The sequence below is a fragment of the Triturus cristatus genome, chromosome 7, assembly GCF_964204655.1.
Source record: "Triturus cristatus chromosome 7, aTriCri1.1, whole genome shotgun sequence".
NCBI lineage: Eukaryota > Metazoa > Chordata > Amphibia > Caudata > Salamandridae > Triturus > Triturus cristatus.
Genome location: NC_140590.1, coordinates 560,787,998 through 560,802,092, shown reverse-complemented (window position 1 = coordinate 560,802,092; position 14,095 = coordinate 560,787,998). Strand labels below are relative to the sequence as shown.

Genomic DNA, 14,095 nt, shown 5'->3' with positions numbered 1-14,095 from the left:
CACAGACTGTCGCTGAAAGGGCACTCCATACCCTAGATGTAAAGAAGGCCCTCATGTATTATATCGACAGGACCAAACCCTTTAGGAAAATACAACAACTTTTCGTTGCCTTTGCCCCACACCACAAAGGTAACGCTATCTCCAAAGCAGGTATAGCCAGATGGATCGTTAAATGTATTCAAATTTGCTATCAAAAGGCTAAACGCACTTTAACGATTCCCCCACGAGCCCACTCAACACGTAAGTTAGGGGCCTCCATGGCTTTCCTAGGAAACATTCCTTTGCATGATATATGTAGAGCAGCCACCTGGTCCACTACACATACATTTACCAAACACTATTGTGTAGATGTACAATCAAAACAGCAGGCAGCTGTAGGACAGGCTGTTCTCAAAACTCTTTTTCAGACCGCTGCAGCTGGCACTGGTAGCCGCCGCTAATAGAGGGCACTGCTATGTATTCTATGCACAGATATGAATTCAGCAGTCCACATGCCTCGAACTGAATATGCTACTTACCAGTATGCATCTGTTCTTGGCATGTAGGGCTGCTGACATTCATATCGCCCTCCCTCCTCCCCGGCGCCTGTAGCAGCTGCAGCTCTCAGAATTACTGTAAAGCATGGTCATCACTTTCTGTATCTACTCCATCACTGCCACAATGGCGAAAAACAATCTGAGGATGGAGAGGATGCCCATGCGCACTGTAGTCCAGGGGAGGAGTCACCTATCCCAGGATACTTCGAAGACTCTTCCAGGACAACAACGTGCAAACATCCGGACCCAACACTAGGCGGCGATCTATGCACAGATATGAATTTCAGCAGCCCTACATGCCAAGAACAGATGCATACTGGTAAGTAGCATATTCATTACACATCCAAATGGCGTCCACCATCATGGATCGGTAAGCAATCAATTAAATCGAATGATGCCTATATAATTCTGTAGATGGGTATGCATTCTGACACATGCATGCACATGCAACATCACACGTGTGCCCCGGTGGAATGCAACTTTTGTATTTTGTCAATGCTGCACAACGTCTGTAAAAAGTCTGTAGAGAATTGCCAAAAGGCATTGGTAAAGTCAGTAGGTCTCAAAGGCGAGACCTATTGGCTTTGTCAATGCTTGTACTGTCCATTGGCCGAAGTACGCCACAGCCACCTCATCGTTTCCTTCCCTTGGCTTTGCAGATCTACATCTGGCTGCCGAACTTGGAAAAACCCTTCTAGAGAGGAACAAGGAGCTGGAGGACTCGTTACAACAGATGTGCACAACAAGTGAGGAGCAAGTGCAAGAGATAGAGGTAAGGCAGCAAACACAACCCCAGCAGACGCACCAACATCTGAGTAAATGAACTTCCACTTGTCCTTCTTCAATACAACCTCAGTGCAAAAATCTTGACAAAATTTACTCTGAAATACATCATGTTTATGAAATGTGTGCAACGCTTTATGTTGAAAGTTACATCCTTATTTAAAATGATTTGGTCACCTGAAATCAGGGCAAATGCAAGGAATGTTGGTGCCTGTTAGAACCGGGGTCTCTAGTTGGCCGGGGTAGGCACCATAGTACAAGTAAGGACCACCGCTTCTGACAGGGTAGCTTGGCGCAGAGCAGGAAGGCTTAACTTCAGAGGCAATGTGTAAAGTATTTGTGCAACACAGATCACGAATGACACAGTAAAAGCACTCACAAAAGGGACACCATACCAGTTTAATACAAAAATAAAAGTAGCTTTATCTAAAACTTATGCAAGATCCCAAAAATAACAAGGGTCTATTATAGACAATCAAAGGTTTCCAGTGATAATGCCCTTGAAAAGATTGTCGCAAAGGTAACTTGGCAAGAATCCAACATATGCAATCAAAGGGTGTCAGTGGAAAGAAAAGGTCCTTGGGACTGTTGTTACAGGTATTCTCGTAAGGCTGTCTTTTAGCTGGAAAACATGAGGGCAAAGACTATTCCTTAGTCACTTATAGTAGAATAGGCAAGAACCTGATATTGGCATGGACGTCTTTCGGAGGGAAAACCTCTAAAGCAAACAGCTCCCCAGGTGCGGTGGATTTAAGACTTGATCGCCGGGTCAGGAATGTGTGCCCCTTTTAATCTTTTCGGGCGGTGTTTTAACTGTCCAAAGCCCTCCCCGCGGATGCGCTACTGATTATGCCGATAATTACAGTCCCGCTAGCAGGTCACACAGTTCCCGCACTTTTAAAGGAGAATGCCTCCTCAAGCAAGACAATCACAGTCCCAGGCAGAGAGAGTTCAATTGCACCCACTTAAACTTAGTCCCCCAGCAGGGTAGTGCTAGAGCACGCAGGATTGCAGCGCTCGGGTAGGAAAGGCGACGGCTTCGAGCGGAGCCGAATGCAGCGATCCCCAGCAGACCACCTTACAGCAAGGCCGCCCACAGCCTCTCGGTGCGCACAAGCGTTACCTGGGAATGGGAATCTGACACGGGTCCGAGGTCCTTACTGGTGCCACCCGGTTGTGAGCGGCAGTCCTTCTGTAGTCTGAGCGCGGCCTCGCTCTGAGACGAGCCCTTCGTTGCCGGGCAACGATCCCTGCCGGCACCAATCCCAGCACGGCTCCTCCCTGACGTCAGAGGAGCTGCGCACGGGATTCCTGAGGCTCCCGGCCCCGCGGTGGTGATTCCCGGGTATTAAAAGCGTCTCGGATGCGCCTTCACTCGGGGGCCGTTCCTCACAGTGGCAGTTTCGTGTTAAGTCCGATCCTCAGTGGAGTGCAGGCACCCGCTCTCAGCACCCCGGGGGTAATTTAACTTGCGCACTCAGTCCGGGCCGGCAGCGGTGACTTCGGGGGTAATTTCAGCAGCGTCTTGACTCAGGCCCACGGCGGTGATTCCAGAGCAGTTTTTGAAGCCCTTTTCCCCACGGGCCAGGGGCGGTGACTTCAGACTCGCAGTGCTTCTTCCTCACAGCGCTTTACAGTTCATTTAGGGGTGATAGAAATAGCCACACACACCCTCTCTTATATACCCTGCAGTCTAGTTACTAGAAGGGGGTAGAAGTCTCTGGAAGGGTCTGGGGTCAGGGGTTTCTGAAAGAGACCAGGGAGTTCTGGGATGTTCCCTGCCTTCCCTGACCTGGCTGTCACAGTGACGAAAGGCAGGGCCGTTAAGGCTATAGTGGGCAGCCATTCACAGCCAATTCAAGGGGAGAAGGTGTGAATCACCACTCCCACCTCCCAACCCAGGCAGCTATCAGTGTGTAGATGAGAGGGGGGGAGTCTGCAGTGCCCAGAATAAGTGTAGGCAGGAAAATGTCTACTTTCTAAAAGTGGGTTTTCAGAGTAGTAGTGGCCAAACCCCATATATCATTGGAAAGGGTTCCCCACCCCGATTCCAACAAGACCAAACATGTCCCAGTCAGAAATTATCCCATAAGGGGGGTCTCCAATGTTAACCTATGGAGGGTTAGGCCTCACTGCGGTAGCAGGGACCGGTGACAGGTATACCAATGTCACAATGTTTTAGGGGAGAGCACCTGCGCCTCAGCACTGTTTAGCAGTGGCAAGGCGCCCAGTGTCCTAAGTCCAACAAAAAGGTATGGTGAAAATGGGAGGCACTAGGACAAAAATGTAGAGGAAGACCACCCTAAGGCTGACAGGTCCAACAGTGCCTTAGGAGAAAGGGCAATCTCCTGCCCTTGGTAAATAGGCTACATTGGATGATTGTTGGGGAATACTCTAGAATATTGTCTTAAGACTCACATCTGGAAGCATTCTGAAGACCTACACCTTCATAGACCTGGAGAGTGTGAAAGACCGTACAATATTACAGAGACCTCTTCGGGGAACATAAAAGGCATTTCTATTGTTTGACAGCAAAGTCTTTCTATTGCTTCTTAGTTGTAAAAATGTTTTCCACCAATTCCTCGAGCAGTAAGAGTGCTTGCTACTAAATAGTATTTCTCCTAAGTTAAGGGTCCTCTTTAGGGATTCTTTGTAAGCTTCCTTTTAGTTTAGGTTTGGCTTGACAGTGCAGCTGCTGTTATGTCTAATGCGTTTAACACAATAAGAGCTTTCAGAAGCTCTACCGAGAGAGGGCTTTGGCTCTGCCTATTGTTGATAAACTGGAACACAGCTTTTGATTGGCCAGATGTTGTGTGCTTTCACTGGAAAAAACCACAAAGAACACTTGTATTGTATTTAAGCCTGATTGGAAAGCGTGTGTTCACTACAGCAGGGCAGTGTTTGTGATTATGGCCAGCTAATGATCAAGCCTAAAGACCTGATCTGTTTATCATGAAAAATTGCAAGAAAGGCAGTAGGTCTGATGTATGTATTGTGAAAAGTATGTGCTAAAGCCAATAGGAATTAAAGGGTGGACTGTTATTACTCTGTATTAGAGACTGCAGAGAGGTACTCTGTTACATAGAATCTCATACATGTATTATAGTAGGCCTGTGTTGCTTATGGGGACAATCCAATGATAAAGACAGTAAGCCTGATTGGTTTACTGGAGAAGGTTGTGTCTGATGTCATAGGTCTGAGCTGTTTATTATTAAATATTATGACAAATGCACCCTTTTTATTGTGGGAAGCCAATGGGCCTTTAGGGTGGATTATTATCACTCTGTGTTACAGACTGTGGGCAGTATTTTGTTATATGAATTCTCACAGATTGCCATAGTAAGCAACAGTTTAGGTGTTGGTCATTCCTTGTGACAAATCCCGTGTTTAGAAGTTTATCATTATGATAATCCTTGTTCGGTCCTTTTGAAACTGGTTGTTTATTATTTTGCAAACTGTAATTGTGTAATGAGTGATTGTTGCCAGCTTATGCACAGTTCAGACTTGTAGTGGAGGGTACTGTGAAAAGCTATATAAGGCTATAGGCCTTATTGGTTCAAAAGGAAATTAAAAGTTATGTCAGATTTAATTGGTTAGATATGTTTATTATGAAAGTTATGGCAAAGCCAGTAGGCCTGACTTACCAATTGTGAAAAACGTGTTAAAGGCAAAAGGTTTTTAAGAGTTGACTGCTATTACACTGGGTAAATGCCTGTAGGCAGGTCTTTTCTTATATGGAATTACACGGATTACGATAGGAATCTATGCAAAAGGGTTCTGTTGTTTTAGTGACCCACTCGAAAAAAGTGGGGCTATATTTGCACCATGATAACCTTTATAAGACCCTATTAGGAGGAATGTGATGTTTTTTGCCAACTGTATGGCCAAATTGCCAATTGTGAACATATTTGTAACTTGATTAGTTTGTTAATGTAATGGTTGCCTTTATTTATTTATTTTTCTTATATGTTTTATAAAGCATATCTGTCACCCCACTGTGGTGTCTTGGTGCGGAAAACAAGTCTTAAACCCGTTTATTTCTGCTATGTGTTATTCATCCTGGGGAAAGATTAATGTTGTCCTAATTCCTCCTGAATCTGAATTGGTATAAAATTATTTTTATATGCAGATGAAACACAGATACTCGCTAGCGTTAGAGAGGGTGATTCCAAAGTTGGAACTGTTGAGTTTCAGATGCTTCAAATTCATCCAGCCCTGCACTTACTCTAAACGTGTAGATTTACTGTAGATTTACTGCAGCTTTGTAATCACCCTCTCTAGCGCTAGCAATTATCTGTGCATCATCTGCATATAAAAATAATTTGAAACCAAATGACTCAATCAGCCAAGCCAGTGGTGTCAAATACAAATTAAAAAGCAGAGGCGACATGATAGAGCCCTGGAGGACGCCGCATGAACACTGCCTCAAAGAAAATTCAAGGCATGTTAACTTTACTCAAAAAAACATGTCTGATGCAAAAAAAATCTTTATACCATTTTAGGACTATACCTCGAATCCCAATATTCTCAGGTGCGGTAAATCAAGCAATATCAAAGCTGTGGGAGTGTCACTGTCTGCCAAAGCATTAACTTGTTAAGACCTGATGCAATAGTCAGTTTGGTACTGTATCCTTCACTGAAGCCTATTTGCCCTGGATCTAAAAATAATTTAAATTCACATCTAGAACCCTCATGCTCAATATAGCGGGTCTGAATTGCTTATGGTGATAAGCCAGCGATCAAGGCTATAACTGGTTGGTTCATTGGAAAAAATGTAATAGGTAAGATAGGTTCTTATGAAAAGGCAACAGGCCAGATTTAGTTATTATGAAACACATATGTTAAAAACAATAGGCCTTTTAATTGTGGGTTGTTATTGCAGCGTGTTAAAGCCTCCAAGCGTATTTTGTTACATGGAATGTCCCGGATGAATCCAGTAGGAAAGGGTTTTGTTGTTAATTGCCCCCTTTCCATAATCCATTGGGCTAGAAGATTTGCATTGTACTAATTCTTGCTAGAATCTTTAGAATCAGAGGGTCTGACAGGTTTAGTTGTCTGCCAGTCTCTAACATAAGACAATATTAGATACATATCATTCAACGTTCATTCCCAGAGAACAAAGTCTTCTGAGCCCTCCAGGAGCTAGTGCCACCACCAAAGGAAGGGGAAATCCTTGTATATGCAATGTCTAAGCTTAGAAAGAGGCGGGCACTCGGTTTCATGCTATAAAGCACTGATGGTTTGTTGATAACAAAACTATGACGGTTGGTATCAACAAGTTTCGGTCTTGTGAGTTTTGGCCTTGATTCTCCAGTTTTGGTTTAGTGAGCTAACTATAACTTGCACTGCTTATGACCTCATATATCACATCACTCAAGACATGTTAACTTCATTGATGACATTACTGATGGCAACACTGAAGATGTCATTCGTGGTACTGTTGTTCACATTACTCCATAGACGCTTAGATCATTATAAAAGAAAGTACGTTGGAAGTAAAAGGCCCACAATCATATACAACATAGAATTACTGTGTTTACACTGGTGCGTATATAGAATACAAATAGCGTATACCTGAAGTCAAGTCTTCTTCAGTGTGCAGAAACGTACATGGTGTGCAGTATCCCTTTGAGTTATGTTTCCAGTGCAAGCACTACTCCATGTTAAACAAGGTAAAGAATGAGTTCAACTGGTGTGGGCTGTAAAGGCACATTAAGCTTAAATCTAAAGTCCGTTGCCAAAATATATGAGAAAAACTAAAGCTTCCTTTTACATTATATTATAACACTGTAGATGTCAAGTTAAATATATATCATATAGTGCTATAGACAATTTCTTCATATACTTGGGATTTACAAGTTGCGAATACTTATTTTCAGAACATCATTTAATATTATGAGACATTGTTATAGACTATACAATATATGAGCGACCCACTTAGAGATGGTTTAACTTACAGTGTGATTGGTTGTAAACATGTTTCCAAGGTTGTACTCCATTCTGCTCATTTAAGGAATGTGTGTGGTATATTTTAACAAACAATGAGGGTTGTCTCCATAGAACATAGCTGATTGTGTTTTATCAGTGGGTAATGCATAGATATGAAGCTCTTGACTTAAATTGTAGGTCTGATGAGATATTTAAGAGGTTAATACCAATAAGGTTAAAAAAAAAGAACAAACTGTTTTTGTTTTTGGAGGCTATTGCAGGCGTAATACGTTATTGACCACATTAATGTAGGCAGCTGAATGCCAGTAAAAAGAGGATTACATCGAGCATATGTTGGTGATTATGTAGGATAGATATGCAATGTATTCTACATATTGCAAAAGGTTATGTCCATTGTCACTTGATTGGTGATGGATAACTGGCCACAGCTGTATCTTAATAAATTCCTTCCAGTCTACAAAGCCTAAAGCACACTATCACATTTCTTGGATGATGTCCATTGTCACTTGATTGCTGATAGAAATTGTGCCACAGCTGTAGCTTATTAAATTCCTTCGCAAAAAGCCTATAGCACACTGTCACATTCATTGGATGTCATCAATGATGCAATTTGAGATGTCTTCAATTATATCATTTGAGATGTCATCAGTGATATCATCAATTATGCAATTTAACATGTCACTAGTGATGTGTAATATATGAGGGCATAAGCAGTGCAGTACTGGGGTGCAAGTTATAGTTAGCTCACTAAACTATAACTGACAAATGTTCAGCTTTGAAATGTAAGCTCTAGTTTTATTTCAACACCTTAACTATAACATCACTTTAACCTTTGTTTTTTCCAGTGAATATCTGTTTTTTATCACATACTAAATGTAGCATTTGTAACACCTTCTTTCAGACATCCAACTCCACTGTGCATGTCCCACAGCCAAGTGCAGTGGGTGTTGGGTGCATGGCCTGCCTTCCGGTGCAGGCCCTGCACCCAACCCTCTGTAAGCATCCAACATGACTACCTCTGCACACAACCAACAGCTGTGTGCAGAGGAGATAGGATGCTAGACGTTTCCTTTAGTCAATTCGTTTTTTTTGTTTTGTTCTTAAAGTTTTCTTTAGTATTTATTTAACCTTTTTTGATTGAATTTTCTCAATTTTTAACCTTGTTTTAAACCTTTTTTTCCAACATTGTTGAACTATGATTTTTTCAAGTTTATAACTATTTTGAATTCTATTTGGTGCAATGAACTGTTTTTATTTCTTATGTTTTTTTGTACAAGTGCGAGTGTTCTTTCTCAGATGGTCCTGCACTGCTTTTGAGAAAATTATTTTATTTGTCTTGTCAGAATCTGCGACTTTCTGGCAGGGTTTGCAGTATTTAGCAGAATACTGCATAGTGTCGCCCTCCTCCTCTTCTTGTTGATGCTGTATTTCCTGTGGTGCAATTTCATCTCCTTCTGTTCTCTGTAGTGCCTTTCCATCTTTGAACAAGCTATGTGATTGGGGTGCATAGCCCGTCGGTGCTTCCACATCCATAGAGTCAAGTCAGGTCATACCTTATTGAGCTCCTGATTGTGCAAGGTGCATGTAACTTTTTGGGCATTGTTGTTGTTGTTTTTTGCCCAGCTGGAAATAAAAAGAACTTCCACACACTGATTCCCTTTCAGGCATAGTTGGTTATGCCTCTGAAAGATGTTGATGGCGGCACAATCATGTTGTCATCCTGTGAAGTGATCAGTGGATTGTGTGGTAGGTAGATGCTGATCTGGAGTTTCTTGGAGGCCAGATGGGCTCTGATCGTTTGCATAGCAATTGCCATCTGTAGAACAGCAATGTGCTAATGCTGTTTAGAAAATTGCTTTCTACTTTTTTTCAGAAGCGTGGGGCTTATTTTTTGAGTAATGGTCCCTGTGGATACCCTGGGTATTGTGGTGTTCTAGTGGGACCCATAAATTCAATGATGGAGTGCCTTATTACTCTCAAAGTTCCACAGAGAAGTTGGCTGCAAGACCTGGTCTTTGCCTGGCCCTGCACCCAACCCCGCTTAGTACATCCTTCGGCCATGCTCAGTGGGGGTTGGCCACAGGGCCTGGTCTGTGGCTAGGCCCTGTGCCCAAGCCACCATAGTACAGCCAATCCCTGCTGGCCATGGCCTTCATGGGAAGGTCACACTCTTTATTTTTTTGCTACAGCAATTCTACCGTAGTACTATTAATACTCACAGGTGCCTCGCTGGGTCCCACAAGAGTATCTCAGGACTGGGACAAACTCAGCTTTTTAAACATTTGTTATTTACTTGGGGGAGGGGTGTCCCTATGGGCCCCAGCCCCTGCATGGGCTTGGGAATCCGGGTGTGCTCAAGCTGTCCCATTATATACCATTTTTCTCTTTAATTCAGAGGACCACATCCCTCAGTCCCGTAATGACAGCCACAACATTTTAAGGTCACGCCTACGCATGCTGCATAGGAGGAGACTTTTAGGAATCAATTCACTTTTTCAGCCAAAAATGTGCACGCTTTACATTGCTTTCAACGGCAACACGTGCACGTTTGGGGATTCCCTTGCGGGAGCGTGCTTTGAAACCATCTGTTTATAATTAACTTGCAAACAGATGGTGCCCCTGCTCCCTCTCGCAAGGGAAACACTTTGTGTTTCTCTCGGCTGCACTCCTCCCACCCCTCCCCCCTCAGCATCTACAGACCAGCAGGGGCGCAGCTATCAGCCCTGCGGCGGCACCAGTGCAGAACTGTCCGAAGGAGAGTTGGGCTTCTCCTGGTGAGCATAGGTATGGTTGAAGGTATGGTTAAAGTGGGGGGTAGTTTAATAGTCTGGCTACTTCCTTGTTTGAGACCGTAATCTGCGTGTTTTCTTACCTGGGTGCGTTTGTGCGTGTATATTTATCTTAGTTATTTAAATGGCGCGTTTCTCGCCGCAAGTGAAACTGAAGACTCTCTCCACCCACCCCCTCGGCCAGTCTGTCCCACCCATAACTCCGAAGTCCCAGGACAAGCCGCAGTTTGGATTGAGGTGCACAGACACCTGTGTCTGTAGATCTGTAGAGCCCAGTATGTGAATAGTGGGGTGTTCTTACGACGGCCCAGGATTGAGGTTCATTGCCAGGGCTGAAGAGGGGGGCGGCCGAGCTATACATCTCACGCTCCAGATAAATGTATGAATATTTCAGCAGATTCCTGTTCTCCCGGAGCGCGGCCCACCAGAGGAAGGTCAATCCTTGCACGGGTGGGGGTGGCGGGGGTGTAGAAGGACAGGTGATGGAAAAAAACAGCAGTGGCCTCTCCTCCTCCGGGGCAGAGTCTGGCACTGCGTTGAGCCCTGTGCCTCGCAAGAATCTGCTGTTGTCGATTTCCTAGAAAGCCGCCAGTTCCTGGAACCAGTAATAACAGTGTGCGCCACCCACAGGCGCTCCACACCGCTCTCTCCCCCTCCAGGCGCTCGCCGCCTTTCCTCACTGTACTCTTACACCTCCCAACTCTCCCCCACTTTAATATACTCTTCCCCCTACCCCGCCTGCATTCCTTTCTGTGTTGTTTTGCTCGGAAGAGTTATACAAAAGAACTAGGTACAGACGCAGCTGAATCTAGAAATGCACAGCTCATATCCGCGTGCCCCTCCCTGGCGCGAGTACAGGGCCGGCCAGCCAGTCTGTCATGAACCGTACAGACACGGGCAATGCAGATACCAGCCATTGTGCCAATATCGGCAACAGTTGTCACAAAACACATAAGTACATAAATAAACCACACAACACTGTATTGTGAGTGGAGAAATATTGCTGCAGGTTTATTAGCATAACCAATATGCAAACATGGTGGGTTATCTTACGGGTGATCCCAGAGCAGGCCAGCCCCTATGCCGGCGGCCAGTCTGATAAGCCTAAAGTCACCATGGCAACGCCAAATGGTGTATACCAAATATTGGGAGGGGCCACCCCTCCCATCCGTGGACCCCCAGTCCACTTGCTTCACACGCCCCCCGTGAGGGGTGGGCGGAGCATACATGGCAGCCCCCGGTTGCTCAGACCCACAACCGCCTTTCGGCTAACGGGGGCGCCGTCGTTCTTCCAGGGGCCAACGCTAAAACATCCCTGGGTATCCTGGCTTAGCACCCCGCGGTGCTGCTGCATGATGTACCCCTTGGTATGTGCAGACCCTGGATCACCCTGTAACTCCTCCTGCAACACAAAGTAAGATGTTAGAAAACCTAAACCCCCCGCTTTGTACCTCCGGACGCTGGGTAAGCGGAGGGGCGGGCAAGGCGAACAAGAGGGACAAGAGGGCGAGGAAGGGGCGGAGACCGTATAAATACCCCTGTCCCCTCCCCCGCCGGAAGTAGCCATCTGCTGGGGTCTCCCCTGGTGGACCCAGGGACTAGACCTCTCACCCCTGTGCCTTCCTGTGGCACTAAGGCGGCCGCCCTTTTAGGGGGGGGCTGCTGCGCAACACTCCCCCGGGCAGCCTTACAGTCTGTCAGTTCCATGTTCATGCCATAGAACTAAGGCAGCTTGTGTGTTTTCAGAAAAGTTGGTGATCTTACCGCCACCTCATATCACCTCAGGGTCAGAATTGGTAGCATGCACCTTTTGTCTTACAGGATGTAGAATGTTACAGTGTCTTTGCATGGCTGATATTTGTTAGTTATCTTTTGTACCATGCCTACTTGGTGATTGTGCTTAGCTCAGGCTAGTGATTAGGAACATACTTCTCTCATCAACATCCCTTCAGGGCTTACTCTCAATGACTGGTCCTGTCATAGTTAAAATTGCACTTGCACCTTGGGAAGGCATCAATTGGAACCATTCTGACATGAAAATCAAGATTTTAATACCTGTTTCGGAATAAACAGAACGAAAAACAAGCTTTGGCATAGCCAATAGGTCTCGCCTTTGGGACCATATAAGTGTTTAGCCATGCAACAGTTGATGTTGTGCACCAAGGATATTGTGCTGCATAACTAAATACTTATAAGGTCCCAAAGGCGAGACCTATTGGCTATGCCAATGCTTGTCTTCAATGTTGTTAATAGCCGTGGCAGCAAAATGGCTGAGAGGAGGAAAAGGTCCCTCGACCAATCACACATAGCAACACTGATATCACTGGCCATTAATACCAGTTACGATATCTATTCACAGGTTTTAATCGTGCCAAGTAGCTTCATATTAAATGATTAGGAAGCACACCGCTGACACTTTTAATATATCACTTTTATTTTTCATCATTCACGTTTTTCACTCACCTACACACACGAAAACCCGCTCCGCTAGAATTCCAGGCGTCGAAGCATACCCTGACGGCATTCGGCGGTCAGGGTGAGACCCAGATGATGAAGCATGTCACCAACCAGGTTGGTGAGTGATGGGTCTTTTTCCAAATAGGAAATTCTTTTGCCCTGAATTATTCCTTTCTCTATCTCTCCCCCTTCTTTTCGATTGAATCTTTTTCGACTGCATCTCTCTCCCTCCTTTGTTTTATACTCATATCCAGACCGGGGGTTCGGGATCCTCATTACCCTCACTCTCTATTGTTTTTTTGCATTGACTTGAGCTACACAGAGTTAGTGGTACCTGAAGCACTCAGCGTGTGCGCAGCTAGCGATGATGCCTGGTCCGGGCGGGCCGCACTGGTAGCAATGTCTGTTGCCTACTGGACTACGTCATCTGCAATCGTGACTCTATCTGAATTGTCAGCCCTGCTAACTGCAGTGTAGGCCGGAGGCAGCGGTCAGCAAGAGCCAACAGCCACGTGGTGTTCACTTGAGCTACACAGAGTTAATGGCACCTGAAGTACTCAGGTGTGTGCAGCGAGCAATGATGCGTGGTCCGGGGAGGCCGCACTGAGAGCAGTGTCTTTTGCCTAATTAATTTTGCATCGATAAGGCCACGTGGCGGTGACTTGTGGTGCACTGAGTTAGTGGCACCTGAAGCACTCAGCGTGTGCACAGCCAGGGATGATGCGTGGTCCGGAAGGGCCACACTGGGAGCAAAGTCTGTTGCCTACTGGACTGCGTCATATGTAATCGCGACTCGATGTGAATTCTGAGCCCTGCTGGCTGCAGTGTACATTGAAGGCAGTAGTCTGTACAGACATAACTCTGCGGTGCTGGGCCACTGGGTTCGCAGGGGGCCTTTGTCGAGGAGGCCCGCAGTCACGGCGGCAGCCCCGTGGCAGGGTGAGGACCGCCACTCTGGCAGACGCGTTGGCCTTCACAGAAGTTAACCACGCCCAGATCCCTGGCCTATTTATTCACACTCCTACGCTGGAGTGGCGTATATGTTGGACCAGCCCACTCCGCTTCCCGTTCCGCTTACAGGGGGGGACGACACGGCTACATGACTGAGATCTTCCCCACTGCCTGAGGTAACATGGTTGCGTCCACCGTCCACAACAGTACAAGCACCAGCAGTATATGTACACATGGAGAGGTCTGTGCTCTGCATAGTGAGGTCTGTCGAGCACATTACCGCTACACTTGGCATTGTGTGCATTGTTATTGATGGGTGACTTGCCTCCTTCACACATACTTGGTTCCCACGTCTCCCAACATTCAGCTATTGTGTGGCTGAGGGGCCATGCCGTTTTGGGAAGGTCCGCTGTTCTGTTCTGCGCTGCCTCGTGGTAGTAGGGGGGGGGCCGAGGGGGAGGTCCTGGGGTGGTGGCGGTGGGTGTTGTGGCCTTCTTTGGTGTCGAAGATGCATGATCAGTAGCTCTATGACATGTGTTGGTCTTCAGATGTGGTTCTGGGCTGGGCTCCCTTTCATACTGTAGGTAGTCGTCCTGCTTTACACCAGTAAAAGGCAGATGTTAAATTCCT

The 14,095-nt window shown here is 45.8% G+C and overlaps 1 protein-coding gene across 1 annotated transcript in view; it reads left to right on the top strand.

The window, feature by feature from the left end:
• The window catches only part of CDR2L (cerebellar degeneration related protein 2 like), a 96,136-nt gene that overhangs the window by 41,379 nt on the left and 40,662 nt on the right, over window positions 1-14,095 (top strand). Inside the window, exon 2 of the mRNA XM_085617065.1 lies at window positions 1,196-1,308. Within this exon, the coding sequence (XP_085473191.1) occupies window positions 1,196-1,308 (113 nt within the window). The remainder of the gene's footprint in view (window positions 1-1,195; window positions 1,309-14,095) is intronic.